The sequence below is a fragment of the Sinocyclocheilus grahami genome, unplaced genomic scaffold, assembly GCF_001515645.1.
Source record: "Sinocyclocheilus grahami isolate Dianchi unplaced genomic scaffold, SAMN03320097.WGS_v1.1 scaffold270.1, whole genome shotgun sequence".
Classification (NCBI taxonomy): Eukaryota; Metazoa; Chordata; class Actinopteri; order Cypriniformes; family Cyprinidae; genus Sinocyclocheilus; species Sinocyclocheilus grahami.
In genome coordinates this window covers 717,469-740,039 of record NW_015505449.1, presented here as the reverse complement: position 1 = coordinate 740,039, position 22,571 = coordinate 717,469, and the positions used below count along the sequence as shown (strand labels likewise).

At 35.9% G+C, this 22,571-nt stretch overlaps 1 protein-coding gene and 1 long non-coding RNA gene across 3 annotated transcripts in view; one reads left to right on the top strand and one right to left on the bottom strand.

Moving 5' to 3' along the window:
* Positions 1–2,430: 2,430 nt before the first annotated feature.
* LOC107599662 (uncharacterized) lies at positions 2,431–16,696 on the bottom strand. 2 transcript variants are annotated; one of them, XM_016291317.1, is made up of 18 exons: positions 16,547–16,696; positions 15,141–15,247; positions 14,801–14,934; positions 14,410–14,570; positions 13,553–13,699; positions 13,426–13,453; positions 12,982–13,332; positions 11,592–11,693; positions 9,546–9,636; positions 8,857–9,074; positions 8,532–8,774; positions 7,715–7,813; positions 7,440–7,633; positions 5,121–5,295; positions 4,813–4,969; positions 3,874–4,027; positions 3,249–3,360; positions 2,431–3,168 (listed from the first exon to the last, which is right to left on the bottom strand). In XM_016291317.1, exons 1-18 carry the CDS (start codon positions 16,559–16,561, stop codon positions 2,966–2,968), a joined length of 2,691 nt encoding a protein of 896 aa, XP_016146803.1. In that variant the 5' UTR covers positions 16,562–16,696; the 3' UTR covers positions 2,431–2,965. The 2 variants fall into 2 exon arrangements, with proteins under 2 accessions (XP_016146803.1, XP_016146802.1); XM_016291316.1 differs by having other exon boundaries at positions 12,982–13,453.
* An 810-nt stretch (positions 16,697–17,506) lies between these two features.
* Positions 17,507–22,571, top strand: part of LOC107599663 (uncharacterized) — an 18,319-nt gene continuing 13,254 nt past the window's right edge. Inside the window, exon 1 of the long non-coding RNA XR_001610685.1 lies at positions 17,507–17,572. This is a non-coding gene — a long non-coding RNA (uncharacterized lncRNA). The remainder of the gene's footprint in view (positions 17,573–22,571) is intronic.

The following is a 22,571-nucleotide window of genomic DNA, read 5'->3' as shown; positions in this document are numbered from 1 at the left end:
GGTTAACATAAAAAAACACCTTAATGATGGATTTGTTTATTACAAACATGCAACTTTCCATTTAACAGACATTAAATGTGCGGATAGAGTCATGTGTATTACTTGTGATGTTTTTATCAGCTGTCTGGACTCTCATTCTGACGGCACCCATTCACTGCAATTGGCATAATGCTAAATTTCTCCAAATCTGTTCTGATGAAGAAACAAACTCTTTACAAAAGTAACTCCATAAAATAATTACATTTAAGTAGGCCTACATGTTGTTATTATTACTGTTTAGTTGTGTAATACTGTAACTTTAACACTAACGTAAATGTTATCAAGACATTTTTCATTATTATATAAAAAATTGTTAATATATATATATAAATTATAGCTTTAAAAAAAGCAATGAAAAGACAAAAGTAACAATTGCAAAATGTAGCTTTTATTAACGCTGTAAACCTAAAGTATAAAATAGTTTTAGACCATCCTAGTTAGCTGCAAAATAAACTGTACAAATGTGGAGCAGACTGAATTAATTTACTGTATAACATGCATCTAATACGATCTGTGTCATATAATCATACACAAGAGGTGGATTCGTGAATTTATGTTAGTAAACTTCCTTAATGAATTGTTGTGTATATTTTCTGTATACTTGCACATTGAGAACTAACATTTTCTTAAAACGGCATTCACTGGATTAAAGGTGAAATACCTATTTTGGGTTGTAGGAACATACACGTTGAAAATTCATGGCATTTTAAATAAACATGAATAAGATGCTACCATGTTCATGATGGTCCATTGATTGGCTCCAGAGTTCTGAATGTAAAAAAACAGGGTTTTGTGTCTCATTTCAACTTAGATTAGACAAATGTTGGCAACAAGAATGCATTTGACGGTTTCTCTTGAGTGCCTTGAGCCAGATCAAGACAGAACAGCACCGTGCATTCAAGGTATGTTTAGAATTTAGAACTTGACCATTTTTCAACAGAGACCTGTTTTCCAGATATGGTTGAGACCTTTATGTTTTTGTATTTTTAAATGTTATTGCATTTACATGCTTAAAGGTACAACACTAATGCATACAGAAACAGTCGAACGAATGTGATGATTCTATTCATTTGTTTGGTGTTTCCCAATTCATAACTTTATCATATCATATGAAAAACTGTGTAAGTTAAGGACAGATGCATGTTAGTGTAAACCTGGATCCAGTTAATGCCAGTAGACTAATAAATCCTCTAGTAAAAAAAAAAATTTCAGATATACTAATAAACTTACATCCAACATGAATATACATGTAGGAGTAAAACTTCTGCTAGATTCAGTAACATGCCAGTAAAATGACACTGACTTTGGCATTTATTTAAATGAAACACGTAAATGCCAACTTCCAGTCCAAAATGACTTTCCACTTCAGTCAGTCATTCAGATGTATTTATCCAAAATATATCCACATAAAATAGATCTCATTCATTAAAGGGGTCATATGACGTTACTAAAAAAAAACAAAATATTATTTTGTGTATTTGGTGTAATGAAATGCGTTTATGCGGTTTAAGGTTAAAAAAACATTATTTTCCACACACTGTACATTATTGTTTCTCCTCTATGCCCCGCCTTTCTGAAATGTGTCGATTTTTACAAAGCTCATCGTTCTGAAAAGCGAGGTGTTCTGTGACTGGCCAGCTATCCAGTGCATTGTGATTGGCCGAATACCTCAAGCGTGTGACGGAAATGTTATGCCCCTTACCATATTGTGATGCTGTGTCCCGGCCGGAGCGACGAGACAAAACAACCCATTATAAACGAGGCATTTGTTGCATCCAGTGGGGACATAATTACTGATTATAATGATTTATACTGTCTTTTTATGCGTTGCGTTGCATCGTGCCGCGTAAACATAAAACCATGTCTGCATTTGTGATCGGAGAAATGACAAACAGCAAGTGCTACTCTACACTGCTCAAAACTCGCATTTGAATCATCAGTGGCAAATTCTTTAAATATGAAAACATACTTACAGGCTGTGAGTCAGAACAGCCGGCATTGTAGTCTACTCTACCAGGATCAGGAAACAGTCCTCCGTAAAACACGTTGCACACATCTGAATATTTGGTTTGAACTGTTCTGGAATGGTGTTAAATACAACTTAACCGCTGATTTCTAGGCGTGTCCTCTTTTGGAAGACCAAACAAAGTATTTTTGCAACAAAACACACAGCGCCGACACGGTGGCGGCAGCAACAATACTTTAGCGAGAATCAAAGCTATGCCTTCTTTCTTTGCATAAATATTTGGGCGGCGTTATGCAAATCTTCCCACACAGTGACGTAGACATGTGGGGGTGTGTTTGAACGAGGTGTTTTAGGTAGGCGTGGTCGAGTCTTAACTTTTATAAAGAATATCTCTTTGGGTTTGAGACTTTAGTCTTTGCAACTTTAGGGATCTTATCTATTCACGAACAGCTTGTAACACTCCCAAAGAGAAAGGAAAATTTGAAATCACATCGTACGACCCCTTTAACACCTATTTTTTAATGTTCATGTTCATGCACAAATCCGCAATACACAATGTAAAAGATTCAAATACTTCTACATCTGTCATGCAAAGTGTTGATTAGCAATATTTGAGCATCATTATTACTAAATTATGACGCCTTCGGTTTTTTTATACTGTATTACAAGTCATCAGTATTTTTAAATGATATTTAATTAATTTTATTTTACAAAAAATGCAAAATGTCCACAGAAAATATAAATTTGAAGTGTGCATATACATGGCACGTTTAAAGTTCCAGACAAAACTCAGATTAAATATGAACTTTTTGTTCATTACGCTGTGTAACCACATTCAAATAAGTATTTCAACTTGATTGTCGAACCCAAGTGAGATTGTAGTGCTACTTATGGAAAAAGGAAGCTCTGAGAAACAGCTGAAGGGTACTATGGCCGTGTTTGAAGAATACACACAGACATCTAGGATCGTGTGGCATTGTTGCCATTCTCGTTATCGCCGTCATCGTCAGACTGTTGCTCTGGAGGTATGGCGCGGGTTTGGCTGGCTCGTACGCTGGTCAGATGAGGGCAGGCGGAGATCAGGTTAGCAATGCCAACAAGAGTTACACCTGTGCCATCCAGGTTTACTTGACTCAGTTGCATACGGCACAGGAACTTCAGACCTGAGGAATAAAATTCAGCATGTTAGAGACGTTTCTTTACTAGAAAGTGATCGTGGAGGGAATAACACTGCACAACATACCCTGATCTGTGATTCTGGTTCTGCTGAGGTTGAGTTTCAGCAGCTGAGGACAGTGAACTAGACCTCGTCTGATCACCGTATCACCCACCTGTGTACTGGCCAAACCCATCACCTACAAAACAAAAAACAAACATGTATGTTGAATCCATGAATATTCATCATATACTGTATATATATGTGTGTGTGAGAGAGAGAGAGTATATATATATATATATTAAAAAAATGATTATATAAAACTCTCTATGCTCACCAAGGCTAGTTTTAATGAAAAAACAAAATAAAAACTGTAATATTGTGAAATATTATTACAAATTAGTATAACTGTTTTCTATGTTAATATATTTCAAAATACAATTTATTTCTGTGATGAATTTTCAGCAGCCATTACTGTGTCAGTGTCACATGATCCTTCAGAAATACTAAAGAAACATCTACATTTTTTTAGGATTCTTTGATAAATAGAAATTTCAAAAGAACAGCATTTATTTGAAATAAAAATATTTTGTAACATTATACATGTCTTAACTGTCACTTGATACACTTTAAAAGTAAAAAATGTATTTCTAAAAAAAAAAAAAAAAAAAAAAAAAAATTATATTTATTTTATGTATTAATTCTACTGTACCTGCAGATGTGGTAAGTGTGTGATCAAGGCTGCAACGCCCCGGCTGGTGACAGCTGTACGGTCAAGACACAGTTCCTGGAGATCTTTTAGACTGATCAGTCCCTGCAGCCCGCTGTCACTCACCTGAGTGTTGCTAAGAGACAGCTTCTTCAGCCTATCAAATAAAAAGGGGCCGGTCATCATTACCATCTTTGGTAAAATGTGAAGATTTCTGAAAACTCTTCTAATGAAGCGAACGAACGAAAGGTCTACTCATACCAACAGCGAAACAAAAAACTGCATGACAATGTAAATTTTAATTGCTTTAAAGCAGTCACATAGCAATAGCATGATATATTGCAATATAATCCCTTTTTTTGATCAGAATGCTGGAAAACCTACAAAAGAAACTTATTGGTCTGTGAGTTTTATCACACAGTCAATCAACAGGACCAAAAATAACAACAACACTATATTTGCTGACAAAAAAGAACAGTGTGAATATGTTTACAAGAGTGGATTGATTTTCAAGTCTTGTTTGTGGCACATATTTGCTCTTGGTGTGAACAGATTGTTACACATAAATCAGGGTTCCCACAATTTCTGACCAAAGAATTACCATGATTTCCATGCCTTGTCCAGCTGTTAATAATGACTGGACAAGAAATTTTTAAAACTCATTTCATAAAGTAAAGAGTAAATTCTAGCTAAAGGAAGAGCGGAATATGCCTTTTCCAGAGACTTTTGAAATTCTCTAATATTTCCAGGTTTTTCATGACCGTGGGAAACAATGCACTACAACAATTTGGGATGTGGCCAGTGATTTCGTAAATAACCGTAAGTAAGCCTATTCCAGCATTACAAGATTTGCATGGTTGCATTACACCAAATTAAAGCAGAACAGCAGCTTCTTTTTTCATTTGATTTACTACATGGACACTTTTGGACCTAAAGCTCTACCTGGTCATGCTGGAAAGCTGTGTAATGCCGTGGTCAGTGAGCTGAGTGTAGTCAGTCAGGTCGAGCTCTAAAAGTAAAGTCTGTCTGGAGAGAAACGAAAGTCCACTGTCCGTCACAGAGTGTCTGCCAGGCAGGGTGAGCTGGGTAAGCCTTAGGCCTGCATGGAGAAATCAGACAAAGTAGTAAATGATCTTACTTCACTAAAACCCCAAACAGGATTGACTAATCCCTATGCAAAAAAAACATTTATGCATGCATTAAATACTGCATAAAAAGCCATATATACAAATAGTTATATTTGGCTGCACCTGAAATGATCTCCAGCGTGTGGTTTCCGTCGGCGACTGGTATGCCGGCCAGGCTGAGAGCTGATAGGCTGGGGTGGGTTGCTAGGCACTGGAGAGTATTTTCTTGTACACCTGTGCCGTCCAGGTGAAGCGTCTGCAGGTTTTGGAGCTCTGCGAGTGCAGACACGTCACTCACCTCATAGCAAAAGGAAACAAAAGCAAAATAAATATAGGATAAACGTATAGTGAATTCTCTCACAGCCTAAAATAAATAAACCTTACAAACAAGCCCTGTAAGGGCTTCATGACTGACTGCGCAAGCTACCTGGAGCTTGTTTGAAGGGACAAATGCAGTCTACTGTTCATAAGGATATACTAAATTGATCAAAAGTGATAGTAAAGATTTTGATTGCTGTTCTTTTGAACTTTCTATTCTCAAAACAAAATTCCCCAAAAATATTAAGCAGCATAACTGATTTCAACATTGATGATAATAATAATAAATGTTTCCAAAAGCAACAAATTAGAATGATTGACTGGCGTAATCTGGAGATAAATTACATTTTAAAATCTATTCAAATAGAAAACAGATCTTTTAAATTGTAATCATATTTCACATTATTACTGTTTTTTTTGATCAAATAAATGCAGCTTTGGTGAGCAGAAGAGACTTTTTTCAAATTAAAAAAAAAAATCTTGCCAACCTCAGACTTTTGATGATAAAAAAAAGCTAATGTATAATGATTTTACAAGAATTGGAAAAAAATATTAAAATAGTTTTAGATGAAGTATTACAGGCCCTGTCACAATTTATATTGCTCAACATGACAAAAACTGAAATCACAACTGGTTACATTAACAAATCAGATTAATATGGAATATGTCACTTATTGGTGGTAAATAAATCCATACATTTGGATCGACAGAAATTCCCATATTATAAACACATTGGCTGCTTTACTAATTTTTCATTTTTTTTATTTATTTTCTTATTTATTTTTTTACATACCTTTTACAGAATGCTGCAGCATTATTTGAGCATAATTTTTTTGTTAGTCTGTTATAGTGATATAATCTATGTTAGATAACCCCATCCATAAATGGCATTAGGGCTGGACGATATGGCCAAAATTGATATCACGATATATTTCTTCATTTCGGTCGATACGATATAATTCCGATATCGATATGAACACTATTTTTCTGAATTCGAAATCTTTTGTAACATTATAAATGCCTTTATCATCACTTTTGATCAATTTTAAGCATCCTTGCTAAATAAAAGTATTAATTTCTATAATTTCTTTCCCAAAAAATTAATAAAAATGATACTGAATGGAATAGTGTATAATGTTACAAAAGTTTTTTATTTCAGATAAATGCTGATCTTTGGATCTTTCTATTCATCAAAGAATCCTGAAAAAAAAAATTACTCAACGGTTTTAAATATTGATAATCAGCAAATCAGCATATTAAAATGATTTCTGAAGGATCATGTGACACTGAAGACTGGAGTAATGATGCTGAAAATTTACCCATGTATGATCACAGGAATAAATTACATTTTAAAATCTATTAAAATATAAAGCAATTTTAAATAGTAAAAATATTTCAACATTTGACTGTTTTTGCTGTACTTTGGATCAAATAAATGCAGCCTTGGTGAGCAGAAGATAATTCTTTAAAAAAAAAAATATAACAACAACAAAAACTGGAAATGCTGCTGGAGACCAAGGTTATTATAGTTTTGCATTTTTTAATTCCTTTTATTTTAATATCGTTTTCAAATTTGCAATAAAATTTAGTTTCGTTTTTATTAGTTTCATTAATAATTTTGTTAGTTTTAGTTTAGTTTTTATTTTGTGAACACATTTCTATTTAGTTTTTATATAGTTTAGTTTCAGTTTTAGTTTTAGTAATTAAAGTTTATTAGATTTAACAGATCACTTCCAGAGCGCAGGCCAAAGAAAGACTTAGGCTAATTTAACCTTAGTGATGCAAACGTATAGCGACACCAAATTAAAGCATGTTGAGATTCATTGGATGGTAAAAGTATACAAATACACACCAAAATGAAGCAGTCATGCCTTTTTAAATCTACACAAGTTGCGAACATATCACCGTTATTGAAAAAAATGATATCGCGATACATATTGATATCGAATTATTGTCCAGCCCTAAATGGCATGTACTGTAAATCCAAAACAAACTGGGATTGAACCTGCAAAACCTATATTTCTATCTATAAATAAAATAAAACTATTAAAACTTTTTAAAAATAAATAAATATAAATACAATTTTAAATTCTTTTGAAAAAAATCTCTGTGTACACACATTACCTTGGTGTGTTTAATACTGAGCATTCGTAGCTGTGGTACACATGCGGGCAGCGCTCTCAATGTGCTCTCAGTGATGGCCGTATGATTGAGGCTGAGCTGACACAGCGCAAGAGAACCTGACTGCAGATACATCAGCAGACCTGCATCGCTTACTTTGGTCTGGTCCAGAGCCAGGAACGTCAGACTGCGCAGTCCTGAGATCAGACACAAACAAGATGACGCACTTGTTCATGATAATAATCACTTATGGACTGGTTTCTGACATGCTGTCTCACCTGCGATATACTGCAAACAGCTGTCTGTTAGTTTGCTACAAGACGACAAGTTGAGGTGCTGAAGTTTGGAGAGGTTGGACAAAACAGAAAGACCAGCGTCTGCAAAATGAAACAGGAAATGATGATTTCACAGCTTTACAAATCATGTACAAACAAATCAAGCCAATATTAAATAGAAATATAAATGTATGTGTTCCATTCAAAGGGCATTAAAGTGTGCGCGATGTGAATTTACACTGGATTTATTTACTGAGGTTTATTATGTCACATTTTACAATTCTCTAGTAAGTTTGGTCTGTGTGTGAAGATGCTGCAGGCTGTGGTGCAGCGCAAATCCATGAATGAATGTTCTGAAGTGAAGAAAATTCAACGGTTTTCCCCTGCTCAGAGAGTAGGGAGCAGTGAACACTGTGTAGGGAGTCTAGGGACCCTGTCAATCATGGAGCTGGTTATCTGAATCAGGTATGTTAAATAAGAGAGACATGGTAAATATGCAGAGCGGTGGTACGCGAGGACTGGAATTGAGAACCACTTCTATAACTTGTATCATATTCATATTATTAAACATTATATTTAGCAATAATAATAAATTATTAAATTATATAGTACTTTTAAAATAAAAATTAACACCTAATTTTCCTTTATTATTTATTATATAGCCATTTAATATATTTTTAACATTACAGTAATACAATTTAATTTTTTTTCGTTACAGTAATGAGAATTTTGGGCTACTTATTTGGGCTATATATACATATAATTGTCCTAACAAATAAATAAATACATTTCTTGACTGTTCTGGTGAAAAATCTCACACCTGTGATGAGTGGAGAGTTGACAAAGCTGAGATGTTTGAGGCAGGAAAACGCCCTCAGTTGCCGCAGCAGCTCATTGGTGGTATACGGGTAGCAGTTTAGAACGAACTTTTGCAGCGGGCAGCCAAAGAAGAGCTCCAGCGTACGCGGTCGGAGGAGACGTTCACGTGCCATATGAGCCAACAAGAGTTCGGCCAGCTCTGGAGTCAAACACGCCAGGCTGCTGCTGTACTGCATGCTGGGAGCTGAAAGAGCAAGATTATGGTCAAACTCTTGTCCTGAGCACTCATGTAATCAGCAAACAACATTAGGCAGTCTCTTTCTGACCTGTCATGAGGGAAACGGTGGCCCTGGTGGCCATCGAGCAGAGAGGGGGCACGCGGGGGGTCTTGAAGGCTTTTTTGGGGGGCGAGGGATGCCCGTGTGGTGACGGCTGCTCGTCGTGATGGGCGGCTCGCTGTAAACGCTCTACTGCTGCTTGACCCGCAGCTCCACGTAACGCACGGCCTTCCTCAGGGTCTGCTGGGTCATCAGGCTCCGCCCCCCTTCAACACACAACCAATTGTAGTCACTTAAAGGGACAGTCCACTCAAAAATTTAAATGCTGTCACCATTTACTATTATCAAGCGGTTTTGGGCCCCACTGAAAAAATATCTTCTTTTGTGTTGTTCAGCAGAAAGAGAGTCAAGCAGATTTGAAACAACATGAGGATGAGTAAATGATGACTGAATTTTCATTTTTGGGTGAACTATCCCTTTAAGGACAACGTATACTGCTTAAGTTTTCCAAATGCTATGGCAAACATATCTAACATTTTATTTAGGAAACAAATCGATCAAAATTCAGAAACCAAAACCACTGAAAGCAGTGATGTCACTGTAATGACGTCATGCTTAATTGCAAAAGGTTTTTCTTTCTTACATTTATTGACATGCTGAACGGTCATCTTTTTATAAAGCTCTCACTAATTAGCCCTTAACTTCACACCCTTCGGGCTTTTTAGAAATCGTCCTACCTGAGTCTGTTGCCCTGCTCCGGCCAGTGATGTCTCGGCTCCAGTCCTGCTCTTCCTCTGTTCTCCAGGAAGAAGGGCAACCGTGGCAGTCCTGTCAGAGTGAGAGGGAGATTATCTATAAATTGTATTGATTATTTAGATTTTTATAAAAAAATATTAGCAAATAGTTATATATATATATATATATATATATATATAGGTGTGTGTGTGTGTATATATCACTTTTTAAAATTGCAAAAATTATACAAAAAAATTCTATAAACCTTGAAGATTGAAGTATTAATTTCAGTAACTATTCCAGGTCTGGAAATCACAATTTTAAAATTCCCTGATATTTCCAGGTTTTTCATGACTGAGGGGATGTATCTTAAAAAACTAGACATTTTAAAGAGCAGTTTACAACAATTTACTTGCATGATCCATAAGCACATCAAGCAAACAAATTAATTGCATCTTGCTACTACCAAATTAACCAAGCATTCAATTACACAGCCTCTATATCAAAACAGTTGCACTGGAACTAACTGCATATTAAGCTAATTACCATATATTAGCATGTTCACAGACCTGCCTGCTAAACCAATCCAGCTGCAGTTAATTCCTGCGTGTCTCATGTGTGCAAATTAACATATGATCGTCTTCACAGCATTTGGTGAAGTAAAACGTTGTCCAAAGCTGTCAGCTGCTTTCATTCCCAGCGTGTCTGAAATCCCCGCATTAAACTTCCAGTGAAAAGAGCCGGTTTATGGAACATATGCAGTTATAGCACACGAGAGTTTTATCATTTGAAAGAGGTGAATGGGTTTTTACTTATAACCGGGTCTAAACTAGGACAACTAAGGGCATTAACCTCTTACCCACTATGGACTTCCCCAAGTTTCTCACACTTTGGTCACTCGCTAAAGTGACCTAAAAGACCTAAAAACTCAAGGTTACTGAACAAAGATCTATGATTCAGACTGACCTGAGCACAGCAGTCCAAAGGTAGCAATTCTGTGATAGCTGAAGATCAATAAACTACGCTATATGATCAGTTACATCTCAGAGAACACAAAACTTTCCCCCAATGTTAGCTTTAACGTTCCAGGAATGTTCTTTTTAGGTTTTATTTTTAAACAACCAAAAACTAACATTCCCAGAACGTTCTGGGAACCAAAGTTGGGATGAGACTGCATCTATATGATCTAATGTTTTAGTCATGCATGCAGTTCCATTTATTTCATAAACGAAGCTTTTGGAGAATCGTGAGCAGTGACCTTTAGTGAGAGCAGATAAAGCTCCAGTTCTTGAATGTTTTGAAGGATTCTCTGTGATTAAAGCCCTTGAAGGAATGTTGGCAGACTGTCCATTCATTACCATTCCAGTCCTCCTTTATGAGATTATGGCCTTTTCTGATTCAGTTGAGTCCAAAAAGCAGCGGCTTTTTAGTCCGTTCCAGACTATCAGATATCAACATCTTTTGTTTACAGTCTCATCAGGAATTCCCTCTGATCGTGGCCTGAAGTGCTCGTTTTATCTTTGACGGTTTTTGGAGTTTCATCCAGATCGGAGTTGACTGTAATCAAGCCAATTCTAACTATTATGTTAATTGTGATGATTTAATTACTGAGAAATGAGAAATTAATTTTCACACACATCTTATTCATTATTAATGGTGCTGACTAATGCAAGCATCACTATTATTAATGCTCATACTTAAGCAAACCTCAAACCTCAAGTATTAAACTTCAGCACTCAACTCTTCCTGCAATTGTGCTGAAACATGAATAGTACCTCAAAATGATGTGGCTATAACTTTTCTAAGCAATCAGCCATATTTTTGACTGGCAAACAATAAAAAAGGTTGGAAAAATCTCACAGATTTAGAGGGGAAGGAGGAGGTACCTGAGCCATAACTAGAGTCCAGAATACCATAGAGACTTTGGACTCTTTTTACCTGGGCTGCCATCTAGAAACCACCCAGAACAAACTAGTAAACGCCTAGAACACCCTAACAACCATATAACACCCTGTCAAAAACTATTGTGAAAGTAAACCGTTATATACCATTGAGATTAAATGGAGGTACAACTACTTCTTCTGGTTGCTCCTCATTTTCCAAATGTTCTTCATTTTCTGCTTCACCTTGCACCAGTTTATGGCCTCGTCCTGTCAGAAGCAAAAGTGTAATAACACAACATTACTTGCATTGAAGTAAAGTTTGTGAAGAGCAGGGATTACTATCGTTAAAGGGGTCATCGGATGCCCATTTTCCACACGTTGATTTGATTCTTTAGGGTCTTAATGAAAAGTCTGTAACATAGTTTGGTTAAAATTTCTCAATGGTAGTGTCAAACAACACTGTTTTTACCGTCAAAAACAGCTCTGTTCATAGCGAGCTGTTTCCTTGCATGCCGCTTTAAATGCAAATGAGCTCTGCTGACCCCGCCCCTCTCTTCCGAGCCGCTCTCTGAGAAACGGTAAACTTTAGCTGCATTCATCGTTAAACTCGCTAACTAGCACATTATTAGGAATGGCGATTTGCAAAGATTTATTCTAAAAACCTTACACTCACTTCTTCTGGAGGTGAAGCTGGAGGCATCTGAGATCGGCTTGATTTGAGAAAGGGGAAATGATTTAACAAGATTAAAAAAAAACACTGGGTGGATTTTTATCATTTTAGGGTGGTTGTGTGCACACACTGCCAACACACATTTCAGTTCAAACAACTTGTAAAAGTGCATGTAGCATCCTATGACCCCTTCAACTAAAACTAAAAATACTGAAAACATTTTTGTTAATTCAGGTAAAGCTGAAAATAAAATAAAATAAAATATAATAAAATATTAGATGAAATACTTGTAATAAAAGGAACTAAATCTGTTATAAAAATAAATTATAACTTAAATAAATAAACTTAAATATTAAGCAACAATAGGTAATTTATCATTTTTTAAACTATTGAAACATAAACATAAAAACACAAAAAACATAATTACTAAATAAATAAAAACAAAATGGAACTAAAGCTGAAATAAAAACAAATTATAAAATAAATAAACTTACATTTTAAGCATCAAGTAATATATATATATCATTATTTGTTTTTTTTTAAATAATCAATATTTAAAAAGAAAAAAACTAATAAAAATTACAAAAGCACTAAAATAACTAAAAATAAGCTAAAACTGAAAATATAAAAATAAAAGTCAATAGAGTGCTGCAGTCTTGACATTCAAATCTGCCACTGGATTCCCACAAGATTTTCCTATGGGTTTTTATAATAGGATTTTTCAATTTATGGGTGTGGTAAATATAAATTGACGATACTTGGATGTTTTGCAGTCACGGCTCAAAATATTACATTCAAAATATTAATAACTAGAAAACAAGTATAGAAATAAAATACTAAAATAACCATGTAGTGCATTCAGAAATTTGTAAAAGTAAATCTCACCCCAGAAGTGAGAGGGTCCTGACAGCGGAGGTCCGACCCCAGGAATCCCAGCATACCCCACTGCTTCCTCCCACAGCTGATGGGGCAGAGGTGGAGGTATCTCCAGTTCCTCTAAAGCTCTGGCCTCCACTTGGGGTTGCTCATTCGGTGGTGCCACCGGCTCTTCCTGTGGCTGCGGCTCCGGCTCCGCCTCCTCCTGCCCTACAACAGCCAATCGGGACGCTGGACTAGGCGGGTCCTGAGGCGTTTCTGAGGGTGTGGTCTGTATGCAAAGTGCAGCGTTGGGAGTCAGTCCCAGAGACCGGAGGGAGCAGGTTAGCTCAGCTTCCCCAAAGCGCTTTCGAGGAAACCCTTGCAGGAGGGAAAAAGCGGGTAGTGAAGGGTGGCGGCCGGCAATGTATTCGACGACGTGACTTAAGGGAGTGTCTGCAGGAAAACGCTCACGCATTGATTCCCCAGACGGAAGACGAATCTATAACAGACACAAACAAAACGGACAGGTTTGACTTCATGCGAAATAACGCTAACAGCAGTTGTTAGAAAGCAGTGGAAAAAAGATGTGCTCTTGCACCATAAGGATGCAGTGGTTGTCCAAGCTGGTCTCCACACGTCCACCCAGTCTCTGTCCCTGTCCACTCTCGGCCGTGGCTTCGTTTTGGGTCTTCTCCTGTTGACTGCGCCGGTCCTCTGCGATCCTCTTCAATACCAACTCACGCTCCTGATCAAAGGACAAACCGTTACTGAACTGGGAACCAAAAATTATCTTGTAAAGCATGAAACTGTGACAGTTGATGGAGCAAAAACACAGATATATATTTTAAAATGTAATATTTATATTTTAAAATATAAAATATGATAAAATATATTTATATTAATTATACTAACTGTATTATAGAATAAATGATAACATTTGACAATTCTATTAATTTACATATATATAGTCCTTTTTGAGCTTATATATACACACATATATATATATATATATATACACATACACACACACTTAAAATAATATCTATCTTGTATATATTTATAAATATAACATTATTATACATGTACATATATTAATTAAATTAAAATTAAATAACAAATTAAATTAATTATTATTATTTTACTAAATACAGAGAGAGGTATCAAATTTATTAATTATGTTTTAAAGTATTTACTCTTCTCTCTACAGTCATTTAATATAAATTCTCTCTCAATACAATTGTCTTTTAATAGCACAAAAAACAAAAAACTAATTATTTTAAACAACCTTTTTAAACAGCCACTGGTCACCAATTTTGTTGTATTTAAAAGAACAGATTTTGTGTTCCACAGAAGAAATCATGAAATGACGTGGGCGTGAGTAGATTCATTTTTGAGAGAAGCAACCCTTGCTTATGGAGCTTTATTGTGAGAACATGAACCCTTTCACTGATTCACCTGCTTCTTCTGTCTCTTTTCTGCCCGCGCCTCTTGGGCCACTCGCTGCCTCTGCTGCTCGTGGAAATTACTCTTATCCTGCTTGATCCGTGTTTCCAGGGGTGGATGCTCTTTTGCTGTGGGAGCGTTCACAGAAGGTGGTGCCAAGACCAATGAAGGACCTAAAAGCAGAAAATTCCTCTGTATTAAATAACATTTCAGATTCCAGTATTAAAGTACTGCTAATGATCTGCAGCACACCAAGCACAAAATCACATGACCTGTGAGTCACATGCGAGTTTATTTGCACAGTAAATCACGTTTTCCTTCCCAGAAGAATGTTGTCACTCTATTGAAAGAAGTCTGTTTGTATCATACAAATGAGTAAATGAACAAACTGTGCTGTTAGTACCTGTTTCGTCAGACTGTGAGTTGTTGTTGGAGCAGAGAGCATCTTTGGGAGGGTTAAATGCAGAAAATGCCGTCTCTAAAGGACCTGAAGGCTGCTTGACTAGTTTATGCCGTGGACTCCCACCCTGCAAAAGCCTTCAGAGCAAATGTGAGAATAAATGAGAGGGCTGGTGCTTAATCATGAACAATGCTGTCTAATAACAACACTTTCAATATTCCCTAAAGCCACTGCATATAACAAGACAGGTTTATGACTAACCTAAGCTATTACATAACAGGCCACACTTTTTTCTCTTGGGATAAAAGCTTATTTCATTATTTTCATCCATAAAAACATTTACCATTCAGCTGCTTCTGGTACAGAGAAGAATCCGGCCTGCATCGCCGCCTGTATCTGATCCTCACTGAAGCCCATCTCAGTGAGAGTGCTGACGAACCCTCCTATGGTCTAGAAAACACCACAACAATATGAGCTCCAATGCAAAGGAAGGGGACTTTGCTTAAATAAGATCATTTTGATTTCACATGTTTGGAGATGATATTCACATACTTCCACTTGTGTTATTTCAGAATTTTTAGGACTAGTCAACTAAAAATTTATTTCAATGGATGAATTTAATAATAATATTATATATACACATATACACACACACACTTTGTATTAATGTTTGTAATTTTTTATCATTAATGGAATTTATTATATATATTTTTGTAATGTATATATATATATAATTTTATATTTCATCATTTAATATTTCATATAAAAATGACACTTCATAAGGTTGTACATCCATATATAATAAAATAATATAATAAAGAATCCTGTTTTAAGCCTGCTTTAATGCAGTCACTGCCATTCATGCATTTGGCAGATGTTTTTATCCAAAGAAACTTAAAATGTATCAAATGAGTATATTTTATTTATAACACATCTCCAAATAAAAGATGTAGACGCAATCAGCTCAAATAAAAGGCTGTAAAAAAAAAAGAAAAAAGGTCTGTTTAACACGTGAAGGTGATGACATGTCCAGAACAAACCTGAACACTTCTCATACTCATAGCATTGATCATGCACACTGCACTGCAATGCTGACTTCACAGGGGACTTTGCCCTGATACCTACCTTGAGACAGTTTGGTTTCTTTTTCTGTTCATGCATTCTTGTGGGACATCAAAAGTGCCATATTTGATAGAAGTACGATATTTGAATATCAGCAGTGTCTCCATTTGATCAGGATTGACGTTAAGAGCATGCATTAGTTCGCATACAAATATGATTTATTTCCATATTGTTTTTATTTCATTCTAATCATGTTGCCCAGTGAGAGTAGGCCAAGACAATTCAGTTTTAACCACCTGACGAACACTTAAAACACCTAAAAAGGTGAAATTTTTATATTATCTGATTGCATCGGTCATTATTCTATATTTATATTTAAGGCAATGAACATGCATGCATGCAAGAAAAATCACTCATTTTCAATGAACGTCTCAAGAGGCTTTCCTTCTGACTTAGGCCTACTGTTCATTTCCTCGTAATCTTAAAGAGTTACAGTAACACTGCCTGTATAACTAAAAGCATCACGAGACAATAATAAAAGGTTGTGCATGATGCTGGACTACAGAAACTTAATTCACTTGTCACAGTTTATCACGTTTTATCCATGTCGTGTAAGCTAATATAGCAATGCAATAAGCTTTACAAAAACATTACGACCGATTCTGATGAACCATAGGTTTCTCTTACCGCTGTGGAGTCCATAATTGTATTTAATATCCTCAAAAATGCTTGATATATGGTTTTGTTGCTACTTTGCAGAAGATGTTTATTGATTGTCCGCACACACAGTAGAATGGTGGTCGTTTACGTCACGGGTTCTGCTCCGTCCAGACTGCACGCTCAACGCTGATTGGATGACTGACAGTTGGAAACGCCCCTTAATGACCTGTCAATCACAGCTCGTCCGGATGAATTTAAAGGAGCAGGCGCGTCTCTACCCAGTGGACTTCATTAACATTTACTAAAGCGTTCATTTTAGACCGTCACTTAACCAAAAACAATTACAGTTTGTCTACAAAAACAACTAGTTTCTTTGTCTGTGGGTTTTATTTGACTTTTTTTTACATGCAATAAGTATTATTGGCCGGCAGATGTCATATTTGGTCAATAAGGGCATGAAACTAAAATCAATAAAATATTTCCAACAAATTGTCAGTGAAAGGATGTGCTTGACATTTAGAAATGTCACTCTAGGAATTGAAACTTAATTTTATATGAGCCATTTTCTATTCGGGGTTTACAACACTTTTACTACAATTTGAGTGAAAAATAAAGAGTTCCCATAAATTAAAGAAAAATTGTTGTTTGTATATTTTTAGTTAGTTGCTTATTAATAGTTGTATATAAGGTGTACCGAATTCGTGGAATGTGCAATTTAACGCGTGGATTACAATAAACGAATTGTTTCAGTTTATTAGTTTACCAGACACGCGTTAATTTCAAGTGCAGTCATTTTTAAGCATCATTGCTATTAAACCATGTCATTGCGCTTTTATAATTTAAACTAGATATAAAGTTGCAAAAATTAAATAAAAGGTTGGCATTACGCGCATCTCTTTTGACGTGTGCATTCATGCATACAGTGTAAATAAAAGCCTGGAGAACCTTGTTGTTTCTTTCTGAAAAGGGAAGGAGCTCCTCAGTCAGTCGAGATGAAGACACGCACGCGAGCGTCAGATGGGGCTCATCAGTGAGGAGGGGAGCTCGGCTGAGGTAGGACGCATTTCAGACATGTTTAGGCTTTTATACACTCAGATACGAACAGCCTGTGAGCAGCATCAAGAGTTCTGTTCGTGTCGGCCAGGTATATCTTGTCCGGGTGCGTAAAAAGTGATTTTCTGACTGGATTGTAAGCACGCGCGCGCGTCGGCGTCAGTGCTCGGTTAGCTCGCGCTAGCTGAAATAAATAACTATAAACCGGGAAATCTTAAATGAACATGGGCTGAGAAAACGGCGTTCTGTGGTGATGAAGCCGTGTGCTTCCGTCTCCTGGGCTTGTTTGTGCGAGTCGTGGTCGCTGGACTGCTGTCATATAAACGCGAGTACACAGACATAATCATAAAAGCCCACTGCCACGTGACACGCGCGGGGAAAATACAGAAACACCGCGGGAAAATAGAACTACAGCAACAAGTCGTCCAGTGACCTCATTTATATATAGAACTTGAATACAGACACCGTTTATATATTGTCTGGAAATGTTATATCGATATTTCAGTGTGTGTATGTGTGTGTGTGTATATATATATATATACACACACAGTGTTGGGGAAAGTTACTTTTAAAAGTAATGCGTTACAATATCGCATTACTCCATAAAGTAACTAAGTACGTTACTTTGTATGGAAAGTAATGCGTTTCGTTACTTCTGCGTTACTTTTTAAATCTGGACAGGGCTTGCTTGTTTGTTTGTAAAATAAAAAAGTTCTATTTTTGGCAAATATAAAAGCCTTTTCACACCAAAAGTGAAATGAATCAGCCTCAGGCTGAAGGGAAAGTAAATTTACATCCGTACAGTAGAATGCAGAAGAAGAAATTTCAACACACTTCAGCAATAAAAAAAGACACAAATGTTTGTCTAGAGTAATTTGTGCTTATTAGTACGGTTGAACTGGATCGTCGAAGGTCAGAAGCAAAGACATTGCTTAATAGAATGGGATTAAATACATAACGCATATTTTTATTGTTTAACATTTAATTATTGCAGGTTTTTTTATTTTGACAAATACTGAATCTGTTTTTTTTTTTTTGTGAGAGATTAATTAATGCATATTCATATTTATTGTAGAACTACAGTAACATCTTCTGATTTCTCTCAACATGGGGACAGGAGAACTGTCAATCAATAAAATGAAGAAAAAAAAGTAACTTGCGTTACTTATTTGAAAAAGTAACTCCGATATTCTCTTGTAAATTAAAAAGTAATGCTTTACTTTACTAGTTACTTGAAAAAAGTAATCTGATTACGTAACTCGCGTTACTTGTAATGCGTTACCCCCAACACTGTATATATATATATATATACACAGTCTGACTGACTAACTGTCTATCTGTCTGTCTATCTATCATACTTTGTTCAACTTTTGTCATTTTATACTGTGTGTGTGTGTGTGTGTAGGAAAAGTTAAAAATCAATCTAGAAACTGCACCTGACTGTTTCGATTTTTTTCCCCTCCATTTGTTGTCCGACATTGTCGTCAGATTTTATAACACACACACACACACACACACACACATTTATAAAAATACATTATTAATAATAAACTATATTTAAGGAAATCTCATGCTTGGAAATTTTGTGGCATATATTATTTTTTTTAGTTATAGTTTTTCCTGTGGCGAGTTAAATGATCACAAAAATTACTAGTAAAAGTTAATATCAATCTAGAAATTGCACCTGACTTTCTGTCTCCATTTGTATGATTTTTTCCCCCTCAGTTTTTTGTCAGACGAATGGCACAATCCTTTGTTTATAAACCTCGAATCTTTAAGCTGTCGTGGTTGGTGTGTGCTTGTTTCCAGAGGTCAGCTGGATTTAGGTCAGATCAGTGTTGTAAAGCCATCAAGGAGTCAGATTTCTTAGAGGAACAAAGCACTGACTTGGTGGAACCAGTACCTGCCAACTTTAATTTGGCAACTTTGCCTTAGTTTTTGTAGTGTGATTAAGGCATAATGCCAGAGGCCAGCAAATCGGTGCAGAACCGCGAAGAAAGAAATATCTTTGTAGCTCTTTCTCTATCTGTGCTTATCAGAGCATGACTGATATTTCAACCTCCTTTAGTAATACAGTGAAGATGGCCATTTGTAAAATTTTAGCTGCTTATTTATATAATACATTTTTTATTTAAATGGATGACATTATTAGAGAAAAATGCAGTTAATTATTAAATCTGTTTGATTTTTCTTAAGACCGTTTTCATCTGATTTACCTCCTGCGGATTGGTTTTACAAACTCTAGACTTTAATTTAAAAAAATAGTAATGATATAATGAAATAAGCTTTATTCCTGCTAGCATTCCGATGCAGATCAGCTGCATTTTCCTGCGGGGTCAAGGATATTTTCAAAAGTCCTGCATTGCGCTTTCGTAATTGTCTGCCCAGCTGGTGACGCTAATCAGCTGAAAAATATTTTTAAGGCCGTTGTTCTCACGTAGACCACGATATTACAAATCTGACACGGCTATTTTGCGTATCGATCTGCCTTGGGTAGCATGACTTAACACTTGATCAGGGGCTCCTGTGTGGTTTTTACAGTACTGTATTTCCCAGGATATGTGTTACTGTATTCGCTTTGTCGTGAGCCGGTTCAATATTTCATTGAGATTGTTTGTTTTGGTGTGGCTCAAGGTATGAATGACAGTGTTCCTCTGGTCAGGGCTTGCTTTGTTGGGTTTGTTCGCTGCTGTCATATTACAAAGACGTGATTGTCCGCTCCAAGTCAAACACAAAGAGTGTGAGAACTCAGGTGGAGCTTTTGTGCGTTCGTAACCCGAGTCTGTGAAACCCCTGCTGACCGGTGTGCAGAGAAAAACGCCTTTAGAGAGCTGTCCCAGGGCTGTTTAGTCTTGAAGTGATAATTAAATAAGCTTAGTTTGAGTTTCACCTGTGCTCCTGTCGTTTCTTTCTTGCACAGCATTAGAATAATTCGTAAACACATTTTTTTGGTAGCTCAACACTTGCATCTTGCATTTTGCATTTGGTATATGAAGATCCGATTCATCAGTATCTTTCACAGATTCAGTACCACAAACCTCACAAACTTTGGCACATCCAGTCACTAGTAATTCCTTGGAGGTGCTAATTGTAGTGGCCTGGGAACATGTAAAAAAAAAAAAAGACTCCCTGTGGCCTGATAAAATCCTATGCACCCTGAGTCCTGGAAAGTAGGCAGCAGAAAGCCAATCAGATCGCAACTGCCGTTTTTTCAGTCATTTTTGTATGTATCCATCAGGTGGTCTGTCTGAGATTAGGCTTCCCCTGCCATTTATGTTTTTTACACAATTCACAGTTACTTGATGCAGTGTGCAATAGAGCATTAATCACTGTCCGATTATTTATTTTCTTTTTTTTATCTCTCTCTCTCTCTCTCTCTCTGTGTGTATATATAATTGATATACTACTATAGTTTTTGATTTTTCTAAGTAATTTTGTTTTTCTGTCATTTTTATTACTACTTAAAAAAATATGCCTATATAGTATTTATGTGTATTTATTAGGTTTAGTTTATTTATTTTTATATGTTTTCGTATTTAAACAAAAGTAATGTTATTTTTTTAATATTTTGTTATTTCAATTAACTTTTTTTGGGGGGGGGTTTAGTTAATGTAAATGACACTGCTTGCAGCATTTTATTTTATTTTTAATCTATTTATACAAAATACTACAGAATTTTGATATCGGCCATTTTTTGGTTAATGGCCATAACATGAAAATAATTATAGGCTAATTGTTATTGACCAGAATTGTCATTTCTGTTTATTAATTGCCAGAAATTAGTCAGATAGACGGTTGCTCAAGATGTTTCAGCACTCGCTTACCCTAGCAATGAACTGATAGTTGAGATTCCTCAACATCTGACCTCACCTTATGCTGCTGTGGGAGTTACAGCACTAATGTTGTGAATTAAACTGTTCTGTTTGTCAAGCGGTATGACAAACTTGAGTTAATGTCATAAGCTACCTTTTATAATGACACCGTATTGACACCTTTAGGAGCGGTTTTCATCAGAATCATTGAGGAATTCTTGTTTAGTCTGGTTTTGTGTATGGTCTTGTGTAGGGGTGCTCCAATCAGGATTTTTGAGGCCGATCGCCGATCACAGACAGCAGTATCTGCCGATCCGATCACCGATACCGATCTTTTTAAAGCCATCTTTTTATCATTTATAACTATTTATACTAATACTACAGTCAGGATTTTTAGACCTTTATTCAGGGCCTGAATTTCATTTTTGAAAATGAGGGGAATTTCCCTCTTTGGTGTCTCTTGTGAGAGGGGAAGCAGCTTTCACAGAAGAGTCCGCTACTGATCCGTAAATCTTTATTACAAGCAATCTTGCGGTTCATAAAGAACTTTGTTTTCCTAGCTCCACAAGTGCCATCTATTATTGCCTTGTTTATCTAAAAGTGCTCTTTCCCTTTAAACCTGTTGACTGTGAAACACAGTAGACTTTAATTATATGCATTTATGGTGTAATTACTACATTTTCATGTCAATCTAGGGCTGGACGATATGGCCAAAATTTATATCACGATATAGTTCTTAATTTTGGTCGATACGATATAATTCCGATATCGATATGAACACTATTAAAAAAGTCTCATAAAAACGGCCAAGAACGGCCACAACAGATGTCTGTACCTACAAACTTAAGAAAAATGAATTTGCCAACTCTATGAAACCTACTCCTATAAAGCTATATAATATTTTCGGAAATAAATGGCGCAAATAAATAAATGTTCACCTTTTATTGGTATTTAGCCTTCATACAAACAAGAAATGTGAAATCACTGTCAAATAAATCTCAGACTCTACTGATTAATATGAATATTTTTTACTTCAAACTATAGGCTAACATACCAGTCAAAAGTTTTTGAACCGTAAGATTTTTAATGTTTTTTAAAGAATTCTCTTCACCAAGCCTGCATTTATTTGATCCTAAATACAGCAAAAACGGTAACATTTTGAAATATTTTTACTATTTAAAATAACT